At 39.5% G+C, this 25,868-nt stretch overlaps 1 protein-coding gene across 1 annotated transcript in view; it reads right to left on the reverse strand.

Annotated features, from left to right (window-relative positions):
• flii (FLII actin remodeling protein) overlaps positions 1-25,868 on the reverse strand; it is a 43,805-nt gene that overhangs the window by 12,344 nt on the left and 5,593 nt on the right. Inside the window, 18 exon segments of the mRNA XM_052021368.1 lie at positions 695-886; positions 976-1,080; positions 4,006-4,177; positions 4,860-4,943; positions 7,340-7,414; positions 8,595-8,674; positions 11,534-11,713; positions 14,918-14,964; positions 14,967-15,130; positions 15,369-15,394; positions 18,066-18,199; positions 19,443-19,590; positions 20,901-20,985; positions 21,483-21,640; positions 22,886-23,061; positions 24,361-24,464; positions 25,057-25,218; positions 25,765-25,850. Coding sequence (XP_051877328.1) covers positions 695-886; positions 976-1,080; positions 4,006-4,177; positions 4,860-4,943; positions 7,340-7,414; positions 8,595-8,674; positions 11,534-11,713; positions 14,918-14,964; positions 14,967-15,130; positions 15,369-15,394; positions 18,066-18,199; positions 19,443-19,590; positions 20,901-20,985; positions 21,483-21,640; positions 22,886-23,061; positions 24,361-24,464; positions 25,057-25,218; positions 25,765-25,850 — 2,178 coding nt within the window.

Below are 25,868 nucleotides of genomic sequence, written 5' to 3' on the forward strand. Positions count from 1 at the left end.
GCAATGTTACCTCTGTTTTTCCTTCCACAAATGCTACCCAACCTGCTGGGTGTTTGCAGCATTTTCTGTTTTAATCTGAGGCAGAGGTCAGTTTGTCAAACAACAACAGTATTTTGCACTTGTCTTACAGTATATTGTTATGTGCAGAACTTGCAGTAACAATTCCATCTAAGTGCTTCTAAAATATGTACCAAAAATCTGGTGACACTATAAGCAAATACTATATAGTAAATGTTACTATATGAAAAAGGGAGCAACTCAAAGAAAGAGGGAAAAATTAACTGTCCGATTAGTAAAATTGCAAAACCCCTCTTTATAAAATCAAACAATGTTCATACATGGAAATTTCCAGCCCTCTTTCTAATGCTATTTGTACTGGTGCCCATGTCACTCCTGAATTCTGGGACACTGTGATTCCGACTGCATTAATCGAACAAATTAACTATTTATTACACTCCCCATTCCCATGCCTAAATCACTTCAGTGAAATCAAGGTTCCTCACATTAACCTTTACCCTAGCTCAGTCTTCACTAGGTCCTCAGAGGTAATAATTTACCTCTTACCACTGCAGCCTTCCTTCCCTCTGTAATCTACAAACTGTTAAAACAAAAGCTCAATGTTGAGTTGTTGTACTGACTCCCCATTTCTTCATTGTATTTTACCAATGCAACCCCAAGCCATAGAGCTTCCTACTTGACATTCTGTTCCCTCTAAGTTTCGGATCACAATGGCATGCTTGGGTCGATGTAACATGCTACACAGCTCCTGTCCCAGCTTCAAGGCCGCAGCTCTGACCAGTCGTGGAGACTTGCGTCCAATCCAGATGAAGACGTCTGACCAGCAATCCAAGATATAGACAGACTTTGTATCCAAAAGACTCTGGACCTGAAATGAAAGCTCAAAGTCTTATAGGGAACTGACAGGAAAGCTAGAGTGATGAATTTAAACTTTATATAAGAGAAGAATCACCATACCAGTCTCATTTCTGGCAACAGGTCAATCTTCGGCCTCACTTTATGTTCTACGGAGAGTTTGTAATTAATCTGAGGAAGCTCTAAGTATCCAAGGCCTAATCCAACCTAAGGAGGGAAAAAGCAATAACATTTTAAAATCTGTACCGGGATGGGAGAAAAGGAGAGAGAAGGTTGAAATGAGGGGAAATTTATAAAATTTTAAGATAAAGGACAAGGTAATAATGTGGGTATTGAAAAGCAGAATATGACAAGAAGGAATAGAGCACACAACAGTAATAATGCAGAGCAAATAGAGACAAAAGTAGCAAAAACTTGAAACAAAGTGAAGATTAAAGTTCCCATCTGAATGCACAAAGCATTCTTCACAGGACTGGTGAATCAGAAATACAAACAATAAATAGATAAGTTTGATCAAGCAGGTGACCAAGGCTGGGAATTGACTAATCCAAGGTACTTGACGTTTCAGAAAATCAGGTAGAATGAAAAGAAGAAAACACAGATGCTTGAATTGTGAAATATAAACAGCAAGTACTGGGAATATTCAGCAGGGTACAGAAAGTTGTTGGGAGTAGACTACAGCCCCTCCAACCTTAGCTGCAATTGGAGAAGACCATCAATTCAGAAGCAGTGGGGACAGCTAACAAAAGGTATTGCAATAATTATGAAAGACTTTAATCAGTATATGAAAGTCAAATCAGCAAATCTGGTTTTAAGATTGTACAATCCATTTGAAAAGTTTCCTAGAACCGTACATGTGGATTCTCTCAATGAACTCATGTTAGGAGGCAAGATTAATTAATATCCAAAGGTAAAGATCTTCTATGGAAGAGTGATAATATGATAAAAAAATTTAAGATTGGGAGTGACAGGCTTGTAATCCAAACCTAGAGATTTAAACTTAAATGAACACAATTACACAAGGAACAAGTTTAAAATACTCATCAAGTACTTTACAAGTTTAATGACTTGTGCCTTGTAGATTGTGGAACATTTTGGAAAGTCAGGTGACAAGTGGGGAAACTAGATTTGATCTCAGCCATGGTGTTCATGTGGGCCAGTTGCTTATCTTTCTGGTCAATCTTCTCCTCAAGAACGTCAATGGGGGAGAGGCAACTCAAAATGGTAATGCATTCAGTGCTGTCATTGGGGATAGTCAATACCTAACATTTACGTGGTGTAAACATTAAATTGACCCTTTACAGTCCATGTCTGAATGTTGTCTAGGTCTTGAATCAGCAGATGCCTGCATGCTGCACGAAATATTGTGGGTTCAATTGTTGATCCATTAAAAAATATAATTAGCACTTCACGCTTGTTTCTTATTTTTTGTTTAGTTGTTTTTATTTCCCCCAGTTAATATTATTGTTTTACAGGTATTTTCAATTATTTAAAAAAAACTAAATATATGCATCAACTTTTAGTTTGACCACAAACAAATAAGATTGGTGGTCTGTACAGAGAATCCGCATGTTAAAGACATATCCTTAAAACAAAATGCAAATGGCTTTACAAAGTAAATTGCAAACAGTTTTATCAGTGTAAAAAAAAGGTCACATTTTTTAAACTAGGTCTCTGGAGGGGCTTTTCAAATTTTTTAAATACTCACAGCCCTAAACACAATACATTCTCTAATGGAAATCAAAAAAACTACAGATGTTGGAAATTTGAAATAAAAACAGAAAATGCCGGAAACACTCAGCAGGTCTGATGAAGGGTCCTGGCCCTGAAAGGTTAGCCGTTTCTCTTTCTGCTGGATGTTTCTGGTTTTATTTCAGAATCTCTAGTGGCTGAGTGAGTAACTGTGTCATCTAGTTTCCAACCAAGTTACAAAGGGCTGGAAAGCTCAACTCTGAGCTCAGCTGCTGGTCCTAGTATTCAAAAAGAGATGACGGGGTAGAGGAAAGAAGAAATAGAAGGAAATCATTAGGATTAACTAATTAATACCAGATAAATAATGATGAACCCTTCTGGAGAGTTCAAGATTCTGGGCTAGGACATGATAGACTTGCTGCCAGCATTCATTGTCAGGAGCTCACAGATCAAAAATGGGCACCTAGGGTGAAAGCAAATACATGTAGCTCTGACTCAGGAAAGGAAGTGTGAAAAATTTGAGATTGTGCAATTGTATCTTGCTGGAAAAAATTCTAAGAACATTGTACTTGCTGCCAAGAAGCAGCTTAGCAACCAGGGGTAAACCAGCATGGGAGAAAATGTATAACATGCACCATGCTGTAAAGCTGGTCAGGATAAACTAAATTAATGCCAAATCACACAGCCAGGCTTCCACTTGACCCCACAGAAAGGATTAGCAGGCATTAGCTGCTGCCTTATCCTGATCCTGGTTATACACCACAACAATTAGCAGTAGCCTGGTTTAGAGTTAGGTAATTAGCAGAAGAAATTCTAATAATTAACTGAACATGAACACATGCTGGCACAAAAACAAACAAGTAGGAACATGATTTGTACAATGTAGTGACACACAGGCTTGTACACACAGCAGTTTGCAAACAACAGTCATCCCTAAGCACTCGTTTTAAAGATATTCAATAGCTCAACAGGATGGGTTGACTGCCTTCCTGTGTCGCACGATTCTACAAGCTGATTATTAATGTTGTTAAAAAGCCTCCTGCTAGACTGAGCATCTGTACACAACGAAGAGGAAATGCTACAGCACAGGGATGCAGATGCAAGTCCAACAGATCCCAGTTTCAGTGTTGTTGCAGAGGTAAAAAAATTGTGCTACATATAGGACAGAAAAGCACTCCTGGTCAGTGTCATCTAACCCCTAGTGGGGTGCTCACAATGGCATTAAGCAAAAGTGTGACTGTACTTATTATGAGAGTAAACCAGGTGGGGAAGGGGGGGGGGGGGGGGTGGAGGAAAGAGAGAAATTAAATTTTCTTTCAATACATCATCCCAAAAAGCTCAATTCTCAGAATAAAGATAGTATGCACAGCATACATGCATTACACTAGAAGAGTAATTTCTGCTGAAGATATAATAAAAAAAAAGTGTCTTATTTTTTACCTTGTAAAGCTTAGGTCTCACTGGCTTGAAATCATCTGCCACATGACATGTAATCTGCTCAGGTTGTCCTCCCAGTGTCTCCCAGAATTCTGGTGTCTCCTGAGTCTGTATTAATTGTATAATCTCTGCATTTCCCTTTCTCTCATTTTTATTTATTTTTTCAGCAAATAGCCTGAAAGGCAAGAAATTTCAATTTCAATATATTAATCATGATTGAACAGTTCCAACAGTGATCCTCATAGAATTGTCATCCTACTGAACTTCAAAAAACACAAACTGGAAATAGCCCACACAAAAAACAAATAGCTTCAGTCAGCAGGACTCAGATCTCACCTCAGTAATCTCATAAAGCAGTTCTTTGGGATTGAGGATGACAATAGTAATACCTCTTACATGGTGAACAAATAAGAACTTAAGGAAATTCATATATGAGAAAGACCAAGTGACCCACTCAATATATCTCTCTCCTAACCCATCCAGGCAACGTCACTGCATTTCTACTGTCCTTAATGATTTGATACTAGTCTTACCTGAAGACAATTACAAATAAGTATTTTTTGAAATTCTTTGGATGTTTTAAAATTACATGCATTTAATTTTACCATCTCTAGCTCCACTGCCAGATTTGCCTTGAAGTAATATTCTGGGTTCACCTCATCTATACATTACACTTATGTACCTCTGGGAGGCTTCCCATAACCTTTTAAGTAAGCTGAAGCTTCTACAATCCTTCCTTGTGGCTGATCCCCTTTACACCTGAAGTGGTCTTGCTGCATCCTTCTGTACCCACTCAAATGTTTCCATGTCCTTTACTGGTGAACAAGATCATAGGCAATACTCCAGATGAATTGTACCTAGCTTTTGTGCTTGCACTCAAAGTGGCCTGGGAGCCTCTCCAGACGTAAATCTCAAGTCCATGATCAAGAAGGAACACAAAGCTGGGGGAAATAAAGGAAAATAGTTAGCACTATATTCAGTAAAGGAAATAAAGGAATCTCACAAAGTAATAAAAAAAATGCTATAAAACTTATAATCAAAATGGATCACTGACATACCACCATCAGGCTCAGGATTTTCACCCAGCTGGTGGTAGGGATCCAAAGGGATGGTAGAGTGAGAAACCCTCAACAATTAAAAGTGGCTGAATGCATACTTGAAGAGCCATGACTACTGGGCTACAAATCAAGGTGGTGAGATTAGGACAGCACATATACAATGGGCCAAATGGCCTTGCTCTGTGCTACAGATTTTCTATGATTCTAAGAGCAAAAAAGTCCATTGGGCATTAATTCACTCTTCAACGGAGGGTGATGTTCACAACCTCCCTACGTTTCTGATTTCAGCAATGCTTTGGTTGAGCAGCTGCATTAAACCACAACAATGAAAACGGAAGAGGTAAGGAACACAAGCATCATGCAGCCACTTTCATACAGTTCTCAGCAGCCATTCTCCCCAGCCTGCCCTGCTGAACATGCTGCCTTTTTACAGGATTACATTTTTCACAAGTGCAGGGTTAATAGGTCCAGCTGACTGTTCTTCATACACAAGCCCTGAAAACCACTAACAAAGACAATTGATAAAATCATAGCATGGTTACAGCATAGGAGGTGATCATTTGGGCTATTGTGTCCAGGCTGATTTTCTACTAAAGCAACTCAGTAGTTCCAACTGTCTTACCCCCATCCACTCCCTTGTAGCCTTTCAGATATTTTCTCATCACATATTTATCCAGTTCCCTTGAAGGATACTTGTAGGCAGTGCATCCCTGATCCCAACAACACTCTGGAAAAAAAGTTTTTCCTCTTAGGTCCCTTCCCATTTATTTTCTACCTGTGATTTCTGCTCCTCAAACCCCACCCCACCCACTCCATGGCAACAGCCTCCCACTTTTCACTTTGTCCAGACCCCTTGTCATTTTATATCCTTCAACCAAATCTTCCCAAATCCTTCTCTTAAGAAAATAGAACATAGTACAGTACAGCACAGGAATAGGCCATTTGGCCCATGATGTTCATGCTGACCATGATGCCAATTTAATCTGCCTGCATGTGATCCATATCCCTCCATTCCCTGTGTGTTCCAGTATAAGTGCCTCTTAAACACTGCTATCTACCTGCTTCTGTCTCTTTCCCAGGCTGTACATTCCAAGCACCCATCACTTTGTGTTAAAAAAAAACTTGCCTTGTAAATATCCTTTAAACTTTTCCCCTCTCACTTTAAAGCTATGCCTTCCAGTATTTAACATTTCCAATTTGGGAAAAAGATTCTGAATATCTACCCTATCTGTGTTTCACATAATTTTATATACTTTTATCAGGTTGCATCTCAGCCTCTAATGCTTCAGAGAAAATAATCCAAGTCTATCCAACTTCTCCTTATAGCTAATACTCTCTAATCCAGGCAACATCCTGGTGAACTACTTCTGCATTCTCTCCACAGCCACCATGTCCTTCCTGTAATGTGGTGACTAGAATTGCACACAATACTCCAAACGTGGCCTAATCAAGTTTTATACAGCTGTGACATGACATCCTGACTTTTATACTCAACACCCACCCTATGAGACAGTCCCCTCCTCTCTAATCTATCCTTGTAACTGTAGTCCCTCAACCCAGGAACCTTCTCATAAATCTTTTCTGGACCCTCTCTAATACCTTCACTTAAAGACATTTGGCAAATGAAGTTTACTGTGGAGAAACATGCTGTGATTCCTACAACAAGATGATCAGAACTGAACACAATACTCCAGCTGAGGCCAGACCAAAGTTTTAAAGGTTCAACATGATTTCCCATTTTTTATGGTCTATGCCTCAATTGACAAAGGTCAAAATTATGTACATCTTGTTAACAGCTTTGTTGACCTGCCCTGCTCCTTAAAGTGACGTGAACACAAACCACCAAGTCCCTCCACCCTTGCACTCATTTTAGAACAGGATCCCTTACTCTATTTGCCTTTCCTCACTCTTCCTACCAAATGCATGAGAGCACATTTCCCTGCATTCAACTTCATCTGCTACATATCTGCCCATTCAACCAGCCTTTCTGTGGCTGCAATTTATCACTATCCTCTTTGCAGTTCACAATACTGCTAAGTTTTCTGTCATCTGCAAATTTAGAAATTGTGGTCTGCATCCCCAAGATTTAGTTTGTGTTCTCAACTGGAAAGCAAAACAAGCTTTTGATAGCTGCTTTTGAGCACAATCTGGCATGATGAATTAAGAATAAACACAAGTAGAATTTACCTATTTTATCAAATAAAGGAGCCCCATACACACAAAAAGTTAAAATAACCCCTGCTGACAATAACAAAACTGAAACTGCTTCAAGAACTTACCGAGGATCCAAACTTGAGGCTTTAAGTGGAACGGATTCCAATTTTATATTCTTCTTACCATAGCATCGAAACAACCTGTTGGGATGAGGGGGAGAATATTTCATAAAAGCCAAAAGAAGATCCTGGACTAGAAGCTTCCTTTGCTCAAGTACAATTTTGTTTCTTTTGCTCAATAAAAGAGAGTCAATAAGTTGCAATACTCAAATGGAATCATGAAATTATTATTAGAGACAAAAATTAGTTCAATTGATAAATTACATTTTATAATAGGGTTAACGTATAGAAAATTGAGACATTACAAAATACAGTTACTGAGAATAATGGCAGACAATTTCTCTTTCAAAATGCTGTTTGAGCAATCCAATCAGTTCAACTGTGATAGACAATTGTTTACATCCAAAAATGTCATTTTAAAATCAATTCACAGCTATTTTCCCTTACATCAGTGACTACACCTTAAAATACTTTATTAGCTGCGAAGCATTCTCAGGTGACTGGAGATGATGAAAGATGCCCCATAAATGCACGTCTTTTTTTTCTAATGAAAACCTAACTTGCAATTTTAAAATGGAGTTGGAGTTGAATACCACTGGAGCAGCACAGCTGAATTTTTCCACACTTTCTAAACACAATTCTCTTCAAGACATTTGGTTTCACCTCATGCCACATGTTCATTGTAGAGAACCAATAAATTAAAACGTATGTACTCATATGATTTGATATTTCCAAATTTGGATGCATAGATATAGATTACTGCAAGCTTGGGGAAAACTACATACTAATCATCAGGACTAATGGGAATGCTGTGGTGAATTCAAAACATCATTTAAGATGGATCTTTTCCTCTTATCAGAGGTGCATAAAACTAGAGGACACAGATTTAGGGTAAGGAGTAAGAAACTTAGAGGGGATCCGAAGGAAATCTTTTTTAACCCAGAGTGTAGCAAGTATCTGGAATGCACTGCCAGAGATTGTTGGAAGCAATGTTGCTTATAGCATTTAAGAGGTATCTAGACGAGCAGTGAAATCGCCCAGGCATTGAAGGCTATGGGCCAAGTGCTAGAAGATGGGATTAAAATGGATGTGTGCCCACTGGTCGGCGTGAACATAGTGGGCTGAATGGCCTGTCTTCATTCTGTATGACTAAATACATTATGCAATAATGAAGTACATTGTGTTAAAATGTAATCTACCCTTACTCTGACTCTCTTTCCATCCTATCTTCCTTCAGAAAACCAGTTTTCCTGCCCTTTACCTGGTGATATACTGTGTTTCTTCTACCGTGTAGAAGCCACTTGCTGTTCCTCCTTCAATGTAGGCAATGTTATCAAATATCTGCAGACATTAAAAAAATCATAATTAAAAAGGTTGAATTCATTAGGTACAGTTTTTAACACAACTGAAAGCAATGCTGATATTTGGTTACATCATCAGCTCCTGTTTAAAAGGAACAGGGTGCCACATTTGGTGATCTTATCAATCCTGACAGGAACTTTAATTTAAAACTGTTTAATTGCACTACAAGCAAGTTGCTGTGAATTGCAATTGCATGTGATTTTTATAATGGGCTGCTCCAGGGGCCAAACTGTAAAGAAAATAATTCTTCACTGAACCCTGAACAACAAGTTCAAAGGCACAAGTGTCTACCATTAGTATTTCCATTTATGGTCAATGATGGCCAATATGAAATTGAGAACATTTTGTTGAACTTAAGAGAACCACAACCCAAGCAAGACTCAACATAAAGAGGAGGGAAGGTAAAAATTAGCCTGGTTGGAGGAGTGGCCCTTCTTCACCTCCACTGAACTACAACCATTGGCAGCTTAACCTGTCAGCAGAAAGTCCCTTAAAATTTTCAGTCAATTGATCAAAAGACTTAAAAGGTTTTAATTTGCATACATAATCATAATAAAGTAGCTTTAAGTGAGTTAACAGCTCAAGAGACAAAAAAAATTCAGTTCAATTAATAAAATACATATTTTAATATACACCAACAAGGCAAGATATTGTGGGCAAACAATTATTAAAGAACCCGTATCTTTTTAATTCCCACTTCTCCACCATGTGGTTGTAGTGGAAACCCTGGGAGTGGGTACGAAGCCATGCCCTACTTCAAAAGAGGACGCAGCCAAGCAGCATCACCTGTGGTTTCCATGTCAATCATCTGTGAAAGGAAGATATGGGGCGGTACGGTAGCATAGCGGTTAGCGTAATGCTATTACAGTGCCAGCGACCTGGGTTCAATTCTCACTGCTGCCTGTAAGGAGTTTGTACATTCTCCCCGTGACTGTGTGGATTTCCTCTGGGTGCTTCTGTTTCCTCCCACATTCCAAAGACATACAGGTTAAGAGCTATGTTGGCGCCGGATGAGTGGCGACACTTGCGGGCTGCCCCCAGCACATTCTTAGCAACGCAAAAAGACGTATTTCACTGTGTGCTTCAATGTACATGTGACTAATAAATGAATATCTTATATCAGATATGCCATCAGCATATGCAAGGGCTGGTCACGTGACTTCCCCCATGCACGATAAGCAGCAAGTGAAGGAAGCTCACCATGTGGTCAGCCCAGGCTATGCAATTGTGGCTGCAACTACAAGCAGAAAAGGGGACAGACGTCAAGTCAGACAACCTGGCTCAAAATGACTTACTAAGTGCACTATTACTAGTTTCCCAAAAGGACTTCAGCATTTACCCAATAATTTATGTCAGGCTAATTCATCTTAATTCTCTACTTCCTTACCCCCTCCTTTGAGCAAGCCAGTAGCTGACAATGAGTAATTGCAGACATGGTAGTGTAGCGGTTAGCATAACGCTATTACAGCGCCAGTGACCTGGGTTCAATTCCCACCGCTGTCTGTAAGGAGATTGTACATTCTCCCCGTGACTGTGTGGGTTTCCTCCGGGTGCTCCGGTTTCCTCCCACATTCCAAAGACATATGGGTTAGGAAGTTTTGGGCACACTATGTTGGTGCCAGTAGTGTGGCGACACTTGCAGGCTGCCCCCCAGCACATTCTACGCAGAAGACGCATTTCACTGTGTGTTTCGATGTACTGTACGTGTGACTAATGAATAAATAAATAATAAGATATCCTTAATATAAAAAGTTTAATATAAACTAGTTTAGTGCTCTGATGAAGATTTGAATGGGATCAATTAATAGCATCAGTCTAAATTCAGCAATAGCATTCTTGCCTGGTTCAGAAGACATAGGTTCCAGACCCATCTGAAGGCTTGATGCTCCAGTGCCACTGGATCTTACTAATCAGTTAGCGCATACTGTGTGCACCCTCAGGTGGTTGCAAAAAAAAAGCAACATCACTATTTGAAGAACAGGGAAGTTTCTCTAGAGCTCTAGCCAACATTCAGCCTCAGTCTATAGTACAGATTATCTGATCGTTCAACACATTGCTTCTGTATGAGTTTACTGTGTACAACTTAGCTGTCACATATTGCAATTTTTATAGTAACCATTTGGCTGAAACCAGTGTAATGCCTTGAGGTCATATAAAGGTGCCTTATTAATGATTTCTTCCTTAATTAAATAAATAAGAAGCTTGGTCTTCAGTTAAAGATCAAATATGTGCAGTAGATATGAACCATTTAGTATTGATTGTGATCTTTGCTAACTGCATCATTTGATTAGTTGGGTTTGAATTTCTTTGCTGGAATTATTTATTTAGACTTTAATACTGAGACATTCCACAATGAAGACACCTTTATATCATGCACATCGATAGCTCCGGGGGTACACAGATAAATGCAATCATGTCATATCAAGATATATAGAGTAAAAAGTCCCAGATCTGATCCCAATATGCATTTCACTGTTAGGCCAAACTAGAAAAAAAAAATCTCATTCTTTCATCCACTGATTCACTGGAAAAGGCAATCTTGTCAAAATCAGACAACCAAGGTATCTGCTCAGCCAGGTTTGAACATTATATAGCATCTCTACATATGAATGCAGCTGCTTATATTGGTGAAGGGTAATGCTACGAATGGACCTGACTCATTACTTCCGACCTTAGTCAGCATTGTTCCTTTATGAAAGAGATGATACTGGGATGAAGTGAAAATAATTTGGTGTAATTGATAGCAATTCACATCATCAACTAGATGCATTCCAAATCACTACTGAGACAGTACTGATATCTAAGTGCAGTGACTTTTATACCCAATCATATACTAACCGCACTAAATTCTTCACTCTCATCGCCCATTTCCTCACGAATTGTCCTGCACTGTGCTCCCAGAAAATTACGGAGATTGACTGCATGGATGGCAGCACATGCTTTTTTATCCATTGAAGCTTCCTGTCCAATCCAGTAGAAAATTTGCCAGCTCAAAGCACCGTTCTCATCCAGTATAGTCTGCAAAATATTGTCAAGTATTTTAAATAAATCTTTCAAATACTACAACAATCGAGAGCACAAAGAGTATGATTTTGTTTTCAATAGCTGACAGTCATTAAAAATAAATCAACATCACGAAAATTGCAACAGTTCAAGGATCATAATATTGTTTGAAAATTTTATCCTGCTTCAGGATTATCAATGGAAGATAGAAGGGGAAAGTAGAGGAAAAGTTAACACACAGGTGCTTTGCAGAAATGCAATGTTTTACCCTGAGTTGCATAGACTGTAACATCCATGATTGATTATTTCAAAAGTCAAAAGGAATCAGGAAAATAGGAATGCAACAATGATCGTCCATGGTGCTGTAATTATTACAACTGCATGTTTAGAGCAGCCAAGGTAGTCAATGAGATTATCATAAATGGAGCTTTTCAGAAAGGATGCCAAGTAAAAGAGTGTGTAAGTGTATACAATAACATTAAGCCAAAACAGCACATAAGCCAACAATAAGGAGGTAAAACTGACGTGTCCTCGGCCTTGACAGAAATCTGGGGGTTGTGGGGTAGGTAGGTGCAAGGAAATAGGAAGAAATGCAAATGAAAAAATTCTGCCCTAGAGATTTTTCCACAGACACCAGATGCAAGCAAGATCAAGCCAACAAGCATTACTCTTAGGGTAAAATAGCATATCAACAGTCATTGTTTTGAAACACTGAGGTCCTGAAAGCCCCCAGTATCTGTGACACTGTACATTAGCATATCTTAGCAATTTCAGGAATGGTGAGGGTAGGAGGGTTGGGATAAAGATGAGAAAAAAATTCACTCTTATACAAATCACTGTGGCCAGCTGATGAATGATTATGTGCAAGTCCAGAGAATTATTTGAAAAAGCAACACAGTAAAGCCAAAAGAGCTGGTCATTGACTTCAGGAAAGGGGGCAGTGTACATGCACCTGTCTACATCAATGGTGCTGAGGTCGAGAGGGTTGAGAGCTTCAAGTTCCTGGGAGTGAATATCACCAACAGCCTGTCCTGGTCAAATCATGTAGATACCATGGCCAAGAAAGCTCACCAGCACCTCTACTTCCTCAGGAGGCTAAAGAAATTTGGCTTGTCCCCTTTGGCACTCACCAACTTTTATCGATGCACCATAGAAAGCATCCTATTTGGATGCATCACGGCTTGGTACAGCAACTGCTCTGCCCAGGATCGCAAGAACTGCAGAGATTTGTGGACACAGCCCAGTGCATTACGGACACCAGCCTCCCCTCCTTGGACTCTGTCTTACCTCTCACCGTCTTGGTGAAGCAGCCAGCATAATTAAAGACCCCACCCACCCAGGACATTCTCTCTCTCTCCTCTTCCATCGGGTAGAAGACACAGGAGCCTGAAGGCACATACCACCAGACTTCAGGACAGCTTCTATCCCACTGTGATAAGACTATTGAACAGTTCCCTTATACAATGAGATGGACTATGACTTCACGATCTACCTTGTTGTGACCTTGCACCTTATTGCACTGCACTTTCTCTGTAGCTGTGACACTTTACTCTGTACTGTTATTGTTTTTACCTGTACTACATCAATGAACTCTGTACTGACTCAATGTAACTGCACTGTGTAATGAATTGACCTGTACGATTGGTTGTAAAACACCTCGGTACAAGTGACAATAATAAACCAATACCAATTCCATTTGTCAGGTGCACCTCAAACTGAATTCATATATGTTTAAAAATAGAATCTACATGAAAATGTCTATGGAAGTTATATTTTTTAAGAATTTTCTTTGTGATGAGGAAATCATTACAGAAAAACCTTTACAGATAGCTGTTAACCAATGGAGGTCAATCAGCTATTAATGATGTCAACACGAGAATCTGATCAGATCTACACAGCGGCTTCATCTTCACCGGGCCATAAACCCTGGAACTCCCTATTCAACAGCACTGTGGGATCCGAGAAGGGCCGCAGAAGTTCAAGAACTCAAGGTGGTTTATCACCACATTCTCAAAGGCAATTAGGGATGGGCAACGTGTCGGCCTTGCCAGCGAAGCACAAATCCCCCCCAAAAAATTACTTTACAGAGGCCAGTTCACATGGGGTTGAAAATGATAATGCCATTCTAAGCAGGTTTTGTTGAAGTCAAATAGCAAGAACAACCCAATCATGGAATGTCTATTGATGGATTATCTACTTGAAAGATTAAAATATTTTTAATAACATCTCACTAATGAGAATGAATTCTTCTACAAAGAAAATGCTTCCATGTTATAGTCAACAGAAGTAGATATCTTGTCAGTCATATTTACAGATTGTTGAGACTATGAAATGTTGTGGAATTATGCTTAATGCTTATCAGTTTAAAAGATTATTCTGGGAATAACTATTACATTTTGTATTTTTGTATTCAGAGCAATTTATCTTTTTTCCAATTATATGTTAGATTGGTCACTCACTGTATTTTGTAACTACTCTGCTAATTATTTCTCAGTAAATAGCGTGATTACTAGTTTTGGCATTTCCACCCTTCCAACCTGGTTGAATATATAATCTCCTGTACACTGCATTATGGTACAAGATTGATAATAACCCTTCATCATACCATATCATGCAACTGGGAGACATGGGTTTGTAAATGGATTACAGGCCATCCCCAGGTTAAGAACGCCTGATTTATGGACATTTGTACATACGAACAATCTCCCATGATATTATTAAATTCAAAAAGCCTGACGTATGTAACCTTTGTTCTTACAAACAGTAGAACTAGCTTCCATTCTCCCTCCACTTTCAGTAAGTGTTCTTCCTTATCAGTGCTTTTGATGACATTCATTACAACACTGGAGGTTGTTACCACAATCAAGTGATTTTTCTGTATTTTCCAACACAGACAAAATTGACTTATGATGTCTGTAAAAATGGAACCTGTTTGTTACCCAGGGACAGCCTGTACTGCCCTATTTTGTGGAATAAATAAAAGGATAGAAAGAGAAAGTCTTTATTGCACCAAAGGTATTCATCTGGTTGGAGAGCTTGTGAATAACAATAGGGCATAAAATAACACTGTAGGCATTTTCTTGTTCTGGAGAGACAGAGAAGGAATATGGAATTAATCTACATTTTTTGATTGTTCACTTTATGAGGCATCTATCTAAGCACTGGTATATGAATTCTGCCAGTATGAAATTCTGTTCTAGTTTTTCCCGTGATGGTTACCTTCAGGACAATGTAACAGTCCGCTTCATAGAACTTGCCATGAAAGCTTCATCAATTTGAGTAGGAATAAAATTCTCTATGTGCCAAACCATGACCCCCGGGATCTGACCAATATCCTCAGTAAAGAACTCGGAATAATCAAGTGGAGGTTTCTCAAGACCCTGATCCCATCGCCTGGTTTTCAGGTCTGCGTGCTTGACCTTCGCCCACCTCCTGCAAGAAAAGGGGTAAATGGTATAGAACAAAATTTTTTTAATATAGTCAATTTATCAGCATTTACCTTTGGAAATTAACCACTGTATGAGTACAGAGCAAAATTAAGGAAGCCCTACTACCATCAATATTTGAGAGATCCACGCTTCATTTCATTCTTCCTAAGATTTAGGATTAATTTTTTTTCTCTTTTATTGAGTATAGTCAATGATTATTTCTGCCTTTCTCATTGATATACCTGCGACAATAGATGCAAACCAGTTGCTAAATTAAGAATGTACACTGTTTGGTACGGCAGAAGAATCCCATGCTCCTTTCCAAATAATATGTTTGAAGGAAGTTGTTCCTGACAATGACCAGTTTGCAGTACTACAATCCGTAGGTCAGCCTGATACGTGGGTCCGATCCGTTCTGGAGTGGGACTTCATTCCATAACCTTCTGATACAAGGAGGCAGAGTACTATGTTGATAGTTGAATCGTGTTGCCGAGGGGAGTAAATCCTGAATTAGTAAACCTGGTTAACATGCAATTTTTTCTCCCCAGTTGTGAAAAGGTACTTCAGAAGCAGATTTGTTGGTCTTGATGCCCATTACTGAACCAAAATGTTACACTTCTTTCTCCCCACTTTCTTGTGGCCTTCTTTGAATGTATTGATTCTTCTTGTGGTGTGTCCTTTCTCCATTTGTATACCTACAATTCTGAGTGCTGGCAGTTGTTCAGATAATACCGAGACCCATGCTTTATTCACTGGCCATCTATAATCATGCAAGTTACTTTGCTAACTCAAACTACAAAGTTCATTTGTTGTGCTTTGATAATGGATGGGGGTGGGGGAGTGCGTGGCCTGGGAGTGCGTGAAGAGGGAGCTGGGAGGTAGGATAAACCTAGAATTTCCTTTGGCCAGCGAGGATGTGCCCTAAATTTCTACAAGTTTAGGTAAACCAGCAATTATCATAGATTGAGCCTGATTCTTTGCCGCTCAGCATCATATCACATAACCTGCTCCCCATACTGATGTAATAGAGAGCTCATTTAATTTTGCTCTGTCCTCATACAGAAGTTTAGGAACTAGATAGTGCTAGTGTTGTTTTAGACAGTGCTGACAATTTTAAATGAACATATAGAAACCTGGCAAATGATCACAATGTCCATCTTCCTAAGATTTTACTGTTCATATACTTACAAATTAGATTTAAATTGTTAGAAAAGACCATAAGACATAGAAGCAGAATAAAGCCATTCAACCCATTGAGTCTGCTCTGCCATTCAATCATGGCTGATTTATTTTTCCCTCTCAACCCCATTCTCCTGCCTTCTCCCCGTAATCTCTGATGCCATAACTAGTCAAGAACCTATCAACTTCCACTTTAAATATACCCAATGACTTGGCTTTCACAGCCATCTGTGGCAATGAATTCCACAAGTTCACCACCCTCTAGCTAAAGGAATTCCTTTTCATCTCTGTTCTAAAGGGATGCCCTTCTATTCTGAAGGCTGTGCATTCTGGTCCTAGACTCTCCCATCACTGGAAACATCCTGTCCACTTACAATCTATCCAGGCCTTTCAATATTCGGTAGGTTTCTATCTCATTCCGTCTAAACTCCAGTGAGTACAGGCCCAGAGCCATCAAACGCTCATGTGTTAACCCTTTCATTCTCAGGATCGTTCTCAGTAAACCTCCTCTGGACCCTCTCCAACGCTAGCACATTCTTCCTTAGATATGGGGCCCAAAACTGCTCATAATATTCCAAATGTGGTCTGACCAATGCCTTATAAAGCCTCAGCATTACAATCCTTGCTTTCATATTGTAGTCCCTCTCAAAATGAATGCTAACATTTCATTTGCCTTCCTTACTACCGACTCAACCTGCAAGTTAAACTTTAGGGAATCTTACACTAGGACTCCCAAAGTCCCTTTGCACCTCCGATTTCGGAATTCACTCCCTGTTTAGAAAATAGTCTACACCTTTATTCCTTCTACCAAAGTGCATGACCGTACACTTCCCCATGCTGTATCCCATCAGCCACTTCTTTGCCCATTCTCCCAACCTGTCCAGGTCCTTCTGCAGAGTCCCTGCTTTCTCAACACTACCTGCCCCTCCACCTATCTTTGTACTGGTATTGGTTTACTATTGTCACTTGTACTGAGGTACAGTGAAAAACTTGTCTTGCACACCGATCGTACAGGTCAATTCATTACATTGGAACGATTATAGTAAGAGTAATGAGTAGATCTGTAGAGAGCAGCTTGCAACGTGTTGCCCTGCTCTGGCACCATCTTGCATCATCCACAAACTTGGCCACAAAGCCATCAATTCCGTCAGCCAGATCATTAACATGTAATGTGAAAAGTAGCGGACCCAACACTGACCCCTGCGGAATACCACTAGTCACCGGCAGCCAACTAAAAAAGGCCCCCTTTATTCCCACCCTTTGCCTTCTGCCAGTCAGCCAAGCTTCTATCCAAGCTAGTACCTTTCCTGTAATATCATGGGCTCCTATCTTGTTTAGTAGCCTCATGTGCAGCACCTTCTCAAAGGCCCTCTGAAAATCCTAGTAAACAACATCCACTGACTCTCCTTTGTCTATCCTGCCCATTACTACACTCACTTCTGACATTTGTGACTACACTCACTTCTGCCCCCTGAATCTCTCGAAATTCTGGCATGTTGCTGATGTCTTCCACAGTGAAGACTGACGCAAAATACTCATTCAGTTCGTCTGCCATTTCTTTGTTCCCCATTGCAAACTCTCCAGAGTTATTTTCCAGCGGTCCAATGTTCACTCTTGCCTCTCTTTTACTCTTTATATATCTGAAAAAACTTTTGGTATCCTCTTACCAAAAGAGTCACACATTAACAACTAGCCCTCAAGAGATTTCCATATTTATTTTGTTCTATGTTTTCAATTAGAATCATTCTTCAACTAGTTACCTCTAATTTTTTGTTCTTTTCCTGTGCTACATCACTCATTCCTTTCAGTACTTGTTTGGCCTGGTCATCCTGGGTGGAGTCCTTCCTTCTCCGGAGGCGCATTTTCCGAGCTATTGGATCTCGAGCAGTGACTCCTGTTGTCAAAAGGGAAAATTATAACTCCTTTTTTTAATGGCTTTTTAATTCTCTATTTAGGATGTAGCACCCAATTCTTCCAAAGTGCATACATCGGTCAAGGATACAATCAATATCAGCCAAGGTTACAAAGCTCCTGCCAGTCAAACAGCTAGATACTACAGGCTTGGCTTATAGAAAAACAGCCCATGTGATGTACTGAAAAGCTTTCCAAAGCCCAGAAACACTTACAAGGCCCAATACAAACTTGAGGAACAAAGCCTCATCTTTGGGCACATTGCAGCCTTCTGGACTCAATATTGAGCTCTCCAACTTTTGATAACTTGTTTTTTTTTCTTGCTATCTGTGTCAGAAGTGGTTATTTCTGTCAGTAGTCTATCTATGATTTTGGTTCAGTTTTTTTGTTCTCCTTTTCTATATCTGGCCTGTTGGGCACATCTCACAGTCTGTTATTAGCAGAACACAAAGCATAATGTTTCCAGGAGATTACAAAAGAGAATGATTTTACAAGTATTTTTTCTTCCTATTCAACCTTAAGGAAGTAGTTACAGCAGTCTGAGAGTGGTAAAGAACAGCATTAATCGTAATTAAAGAGAAGTGAAGGCATCAGTTGGAACGTGGGTATAACTGAATTTATTATTAAATATCTTTATTAGTCACATGTACATCGAAACACACAGTGAAATGCATCTTTTGCGTAGAGTATTCTGGGGGTAGCCCACAAGTGTCGCCACGCTTCCAGCGCCAACATAGCATGCCCACAACTTTCTAACCCGTACGTCTTTTGGAATGTGGGGAGGAAACCGGAGCACCCAGAGGAAACCCATGCAGACACGGGGAGAACGTACAAACTCCTTACAGACAGTGGCCGGTGATAAGACTGTAACAATAAGGATTTAAAATGACCACATTCCAACCTCATTGTGAACAAACTGGCTTTCTGCTGGTCGTGGTCCTGGCCTCTTCCCTATCCCATGATGTTTCTTTCACTGGCCTGAGATAACTCACTTTCCACAACGTGTTATCTAGACTTTAACTTTCTTTACCCCTCCACCCTGTCACACATTGTTGCTAAACACCTATAAACAGAGTTGTTTTGCAATTCACTAAGCAATGTCACCACAGCTGATTTGCTTAAACAAAAACTAATCATCTTTTGGAGCTAGATAATTCAGCTTGTTAGAATGGCACAAAATATATTGCACAAAGTGAATAAACATTACATGTCACAATTATCTGTACCTCCACCAGCTGCTGCAACTGTAGCCGGTGATGCACCAGCCAATCTAAGCTGGTTCTGCAAGGAGAAATCAATATTGTAAAATTCTGCCGTTCGATCCACTGGTTTAGGGGGCATAATCAAGTTGGGATTCTCCCGAACATCCAGAACCTAAAAAAAATAAGAAAAGATTAAGTTAACTTGTTAGAATGAAGGGTTAAATGACACAATACTGGAGATCTGAAATAAAGTCACAGAGAGAGAAAATGTTAACCCAGATTTAATTTTCTGATTTTTTTTTGCATCTGGTTTTACAACGGTGTCATTTCTCATTACACAAATACTGACTTCTACTCCAATTATTACTATCATCTGAAGTTGTTTTGTACAGTTATCAATATTTGGTAAGTCTATTCAAATAATCTTTCAAAATGTCCATGTCCAAAAAGTCCTAATTTTTGTCCAAACATTTACTTTCAAGAGAAGCCATGAACTTATTGTGTTTCAAACTGCTGACATTTCCCTCCATAAGCTTCAAAAAGTTTGGATTACTGCACAACCACAGATGACCCAAATTTGCTTGCTTTTTATGCTGCGGTCTTCCAGGCTACACTCCAGTGTTGGACTCCTCAGAGTCCAGTGGCAACGTGCTGCAAATCCACATGTTTGTTGGAGAAACTATCCACTAAACCTGTACTATTGTTAGACTAGGTGCAGGAACAGAGAACCCAATCAGTTTAACGAAGAGGAACTGCTGCAAGGGAGATGGCAAGTATAAACTAATTCACATATCTTGAGTTAATTGAGTTCAGTAATTGCTGTCGTTAGGTTTTCATTTTTAAAAAAAAGTATTAACATTTAATTCATTGATTTAAAAAAAGTTTCCCAGAACATTCAAAGTCCTGTTGCAAGGTTTCCACCCAAAACATCAACAATTCTGGTCTCCCCACCTCCCCTCCATGTCCATCCCACATTGTTTGTTGTTTCAAAGTCCTTGACAGGTTTGACGTCTGACAAAGCCTTGGGTCAAAGTTTAACAGGTGACTAAAGTTTTTTTCCCCCAGCCTGTTCAAATGAAATTACATCACATAAGGACCTGCCACCACAAAGGGCTATGCCATTGAGGATCAGAATAGCTTCAGCAGCAAATTGATGTCAGCCAACATGGGACAGGCAAGTCTGGACAATCCTCGTAGGTCAATGGCTCACTGCTGGCAACAGGTTCTTGCCCAATAAGTTCCTGTAACGTTTCCTCATAATCCATTCTTGAACATTTGTACGTTTCACTGCCCCGTGCAAACATTGCTTCAACTTGCTCATAATCAAAAGAGTATTTTACCAATTACACATGGTTCTGAAAACTGAATTCCAAAATTCAAAAAATATGTGCACCATCACATGTAAGTAACCTCCACTGGCAGAGAATTGCAACATGGCATTCTACAAGACTTTCATTTAAAGTTGTGTTGGAATTAACCTACTTGTAGATCTCCAAGGAAATGGATGGCTTCAGGCAAAGTGACTAGGCGATTTTTATTAAGAACCAGCTTCTTTAGTTTTCCGCATCTGCAAACAGAAATCCATGTTAAAACTTCCACCTCTAAAGATAAACTCTTCCAATGGTTGAAATTTTCTCCACAAGACAGGAGAGTCTTAACTCAATGTCCAGCCTACACCGGTATCTAATCCCAGACAAGCTGCGTACAGGAGGAAGATTAAAATCAATTGCGGCAGTTCCAGGTAAAGATGGTGGGTAGGATGCATTGGAGTTAAATGATGAAAGAAAGAAGTGATGGAGGCTGTCACTCCTGATTATCACCCACCTCCAAAGGGCTAAGTTTGGCTGTTAAATCCTATAAATAACCAATTTATATTCGTCACCTCAGCTTCGACAAAAAAAAGTTAATGAAAATACTGAAGCATCATAGATGTTATTTCCCTTCCTCCCCAACTAAAACTATACTGCATGCATTGAAGACTATAAGGATAAATTAATTCTGAACACTGCCATAGGAGGACTTTTAACTCAAAGCAGAACCAGAAGAATGAAAACAAGCTCATACCTGCACAAGCTCTCTGGGATCAGCTCAAGGTTATTATTGGCAGCCATAAATTCCTCTAGATTTGTCAGTTTCCCAATGCCTGATGGGATGCCATCGAAATCCAATTTGTTTGAATTCAAGTACAACTTCTTTAGCTTTGTTAACTTGCAGATGGCTGACTGAAGAGGAAAAATACATGTCCAATTCTTTAGCTGAAAATGTTACACATCTGAAGTATATTCATTGCTTGTCACTTTCATTATAAATAATTTGTTGCTTTGGATCGATCACATTCAGTTCACAAGTGCAACTAAATTCATTTGCTCCAGTGTTTATAAGCAATCACATTCATTTCACTTCCATCAGTTCTTTTCTGCACGGTGATCAAAATAGCAAAAGGAATGCTGGTCTTTATCACAAAGGGCTTGGAATAGAAAGAGGAAATGGTGATGCTTCAGACTAACAAATCCATACAGGTTACCTTTCATCCTATACACCAAACAAGCTATAGGTTTATACATAATTATGAAAGCATGTGGGCTAGACGATTTAGAAAGGACATGCACGTTAAATTCAGTGAAGCAAAATCTCACATCATATGGATACTATGGTGGTCTCAAGTTCCTAGCACCAGGGAATTCTGGACAACAGCAGTACATCATACTTCAGTCCTTATTACTATATGTTGATAAGTATGTTAACATACTTTCAACACCCATGTTCAAGCATAAAAGGTGACAACATTAATTTTAGAGCCGAGTTTCCCTGGTTTTCCAAATTGCTCCTGATTACAAGATGAACACGGCTCATACCTGCACAGACTCTCCAGGATCAGCTCAAGGTTATTAATGGCTACCATACATTACTCTAGATTTGTCATTTTCCCCAATGCCTGATGGGATGCCATCAAAATCCTGCTTGTTCGAGTTCAAGTATAACACCAGCACATTTCCCAAATAAACACTGCACCACAAATATCAAAAAGCTGCTAATTATGGGCAGAAACCTTGAGAGCAAGAGACTTACATTACATTATATTTAACTCTCATCTTTCCTTACAGATGGGTACAAAACTGAAGAAAAATTTCTTTCATTCATGGACTGAATCAATCTTCAATATCTGATTCTCACGAGAGGCTCACTAAACTGACAAAAGATGCAACATAGGTTGTGTCCATGGCAGATATGTTTGTCTCAGATGATGAACAATCATGCTTTAAAACAGATTATCCAAAACCCCAGAATTATTAGCCTGTTAAAATAGCCAACATCTCTTTGATTTGTAAACCATTCTGGAATGAAGCTGCCATCAATATAGCAGAAATAGAACCACACCATCCAAAGCAATAATTGGCATCATCTTTCACACTGAATTGCCAGAACAAAAGGCAAGGCCTACACTTAAAGCAATTTAACCATCATACAGGAAGCGAAGTGAGTTGGTTCCGGGAGAGATTCAGTGTGTCCAGCTGCGTCCACTGATCGATGCAGAGTGAGAGCTCAGAGATCTGATTGGTACTGAGGTTTAGCCGCCGCAGAGACGAGAGGGTATATAAGCATTCAGGTACACGACTAAGGTCATTACAAGACAAGTCCACATCTGGAAAACAAATGACAACATCTTTAAGATTTGAAAAGTTAAAATGTTTATTTGATCCTGCTCAAATTAGCAGGAGCTACAGGTTAAGTTGATTGCCAGGCACATCATTTTAAATACCTTAAAATTAAAATTACAGAAATATTTTATTACCCTCTTACTGGACATCAGTTAATGTTTGAAAGAATGAGCCTGGCATTATTTCTAAAATATCCCGTTTGATTTATGGAGGCAGTTGTGTACCATAAACAAAGCACCAAGATCTCTCTTGGGATGATCAAATGCACCCCATTTCCAGTGGCAACACTTCAGCAGTGCCAAACAGTACTACCATTACTAGTGTCCTTGGCTGACATTACACTCTGGCTTTAGGCATGAGGATAAATCCAGGGCAGGCCTGGTTGCTTCAGTGTTACTCCTGGTGCTCTGTTACAGCACAGGGCTAGTTAAAATCAACTCATCGATTCCACATCATGAAACATTAAAATATTGTATGTAAGCTATGGGCAACTCCTACATTAATGGCCATTCGGATAATGGAAATTTGCCAACAGAACTCACAAATCAATACCTAAAAATTTGAGATACAGAATAAAATTCACTCTCACTGATGTGGAAAAAGTAAATAAGTAAATGATATTTTTCAGCTCGTGTCTCTTGACACATGGGCTGATGATGTGGCTTTGTGTTAAGGCAAATCGAGATACAGACTGTGCTTAGGAATGCAATCCTTGTATAATGCAGGAGTTGCCTGTGCTCATCTACTCCTGAGATAGGATCATAGAGACAGGGGTCAGAACAAGGAGGGAAAAGGAAGGTTGTCAGCTTGATTCAACAGGACTGATACAATTGAGCTAGACACGGATTCATGCAGCAATATGTCCCCTATTAATATTGATTTACAACCAAACATTTAAAAAAAATGAATAACTGGGCAGTCTCAATTGCACAATGCAAAATTCTGGCACATTCCCATCCAGGATGAGGATGAAGGTCAACCTCAGGCCACAAGGTGGAATTAAAGACCTATAGCTTAGCGCAATATGAAATCCTGGTGTAGCACAAAGCCACACGGCGTGAATGAGCATACATAGGGAAGAGTATAGGTACTTAAAGCCAAAGCTAAAGGACTATATGATGGGCATCGAAACATTGGGCTGTATAAAATTTCAAAAGGGGAAGACAAGTACAATGCAAGATTTTGCAAGTAAAGACGTGGGAAAAGGAGCAGCTTTTTTTTTAAATGAACAGCTTGACTAAAATGTGCAGAAGCAACTTACTTTAACAAAGAATTTATCTTACCCAACAAACCAGACAGGCCCTCTAAGCTCGTGGGCAAGTTACTTTGCGTACGTTGTGTATTTCTAAGATGCAAAGTTTGTAGAGCTGTCATTGCAGGAAGCTGCCTACAAGAGATTAGTACAGTGAATTACACACCCCACTAGAATTCAATGAAGGCTTCCTAGTTCTACAGGTTACCATACAAAATCAACATACACAGTCAACTGTTCAGCAGTATAGCAAATGGTTGTAGTTCTAAACTATCATCTCTATTATGATGCTTCAGAATCATAGCACTGTTGGAGCACAGAAGGGTGTCACTTGGCCCACTGTGTCAGGATTTATTACCAATTACCATTATATCAACAGATATAACCATTGTGGGTGGTGTGAAAAAGTTGTTTGATGTAATGGTCCGGTTCCTACTTCATTGGTGCCAAAAAGCCTCAGGGAGCAGACTAGTGGAAAATTAACTCTTGAAGTTTATCAGTAGTTGAATACCCCACAGTTCTGTGCACTCTGTGATAGTCGTTCATTGACATGAAGATAGCTCATCACCCAGAAAGATCCATTCACAGCATTTAACAATTTCTGAAAAGATTTCCCCTTTAACTATGGCACCCATTCATCTACCAAAATCATTCATCATCTTCTGTTATTCTTAATTTTTTATGACATAAAATTAAACAGAGAGATTTTGTTTTGGTTGTCCCTTACCGCATTTGTGCATGCATGAGTGGGTTGTTGTTCAAAATCAGTGTTTGGAGATGAACCAAGCGTCTCATCTGAGGAGGCAAACTCTCCAGCTTATTTTCACTCAGGTCCAAGTACAGTAAATCAGTGAGATTTATAAACAGTTGGTTTGGGATGTTGTCAATACTAAAAAAGAAAACAAGGTGTTAGGAGTAGGAATATATAATATCCAAGTACTAGGATAGAAAGGCAAGCAAAGTAACAACAGAATTATGTTGCAGCAAAGCTTGCTGGGACATGGGTTTCAGTCTTCATATGTGAATCCATACTTGTATCTGTGGAGGGCAGTATCAAGCAAGAGCTAGGGAGGTTTTCCCTGCTGGACATAGGGGAAGAGACAAAGTGGTGGAAAGTTGGTAGGGTTGGAGGGTGGTGGGGGGGATGGAAATCATACTCAGGCATATAACTACAAGTAGCCAGCTTCAGAACTTTTCTAGCATAATTCAGCAAATAAGCTTCTCAGCTGCTGGAGGGTGTGTGGGCAAGGAAGAACTTTGGTCCTACAGTTCCACAATACAAACTTATCTTCAGTTTATTGCCCAATCTTCAACCAGACAGGAGAAGAACAAATTGGAGAAAAAAAAAGAAAAAAAAATACAATCCTTAGTAAAATAAAAAAAAGTTGAAAAAAAATCCCACTACAAATGTGCTTACTATGAGATTCATGCCTACCTGTTATGACTCAAGTTGAGCACCAGCATATTTTTAGCGTTCTCCAACTCCCTAGGAATCTCAGTCAACTGATTATAGCTGAGGTCCTGAAACACAAAATGTGC

Source organism: Pristis pectinata, chromosome 8, assembly GCF_009764475.1.
Source record: "Pristis pectinata isolate sPriPec2 chromosome 8, sPriPec2.1.pri, whole genome shotgun sequence".
Lineage (NCBI taxonomy): Eukaryota > Metazoa > Chordata > Chondrichthyes > Rhinopristiformes > Pristidae > Pristis > Pristis pectinata.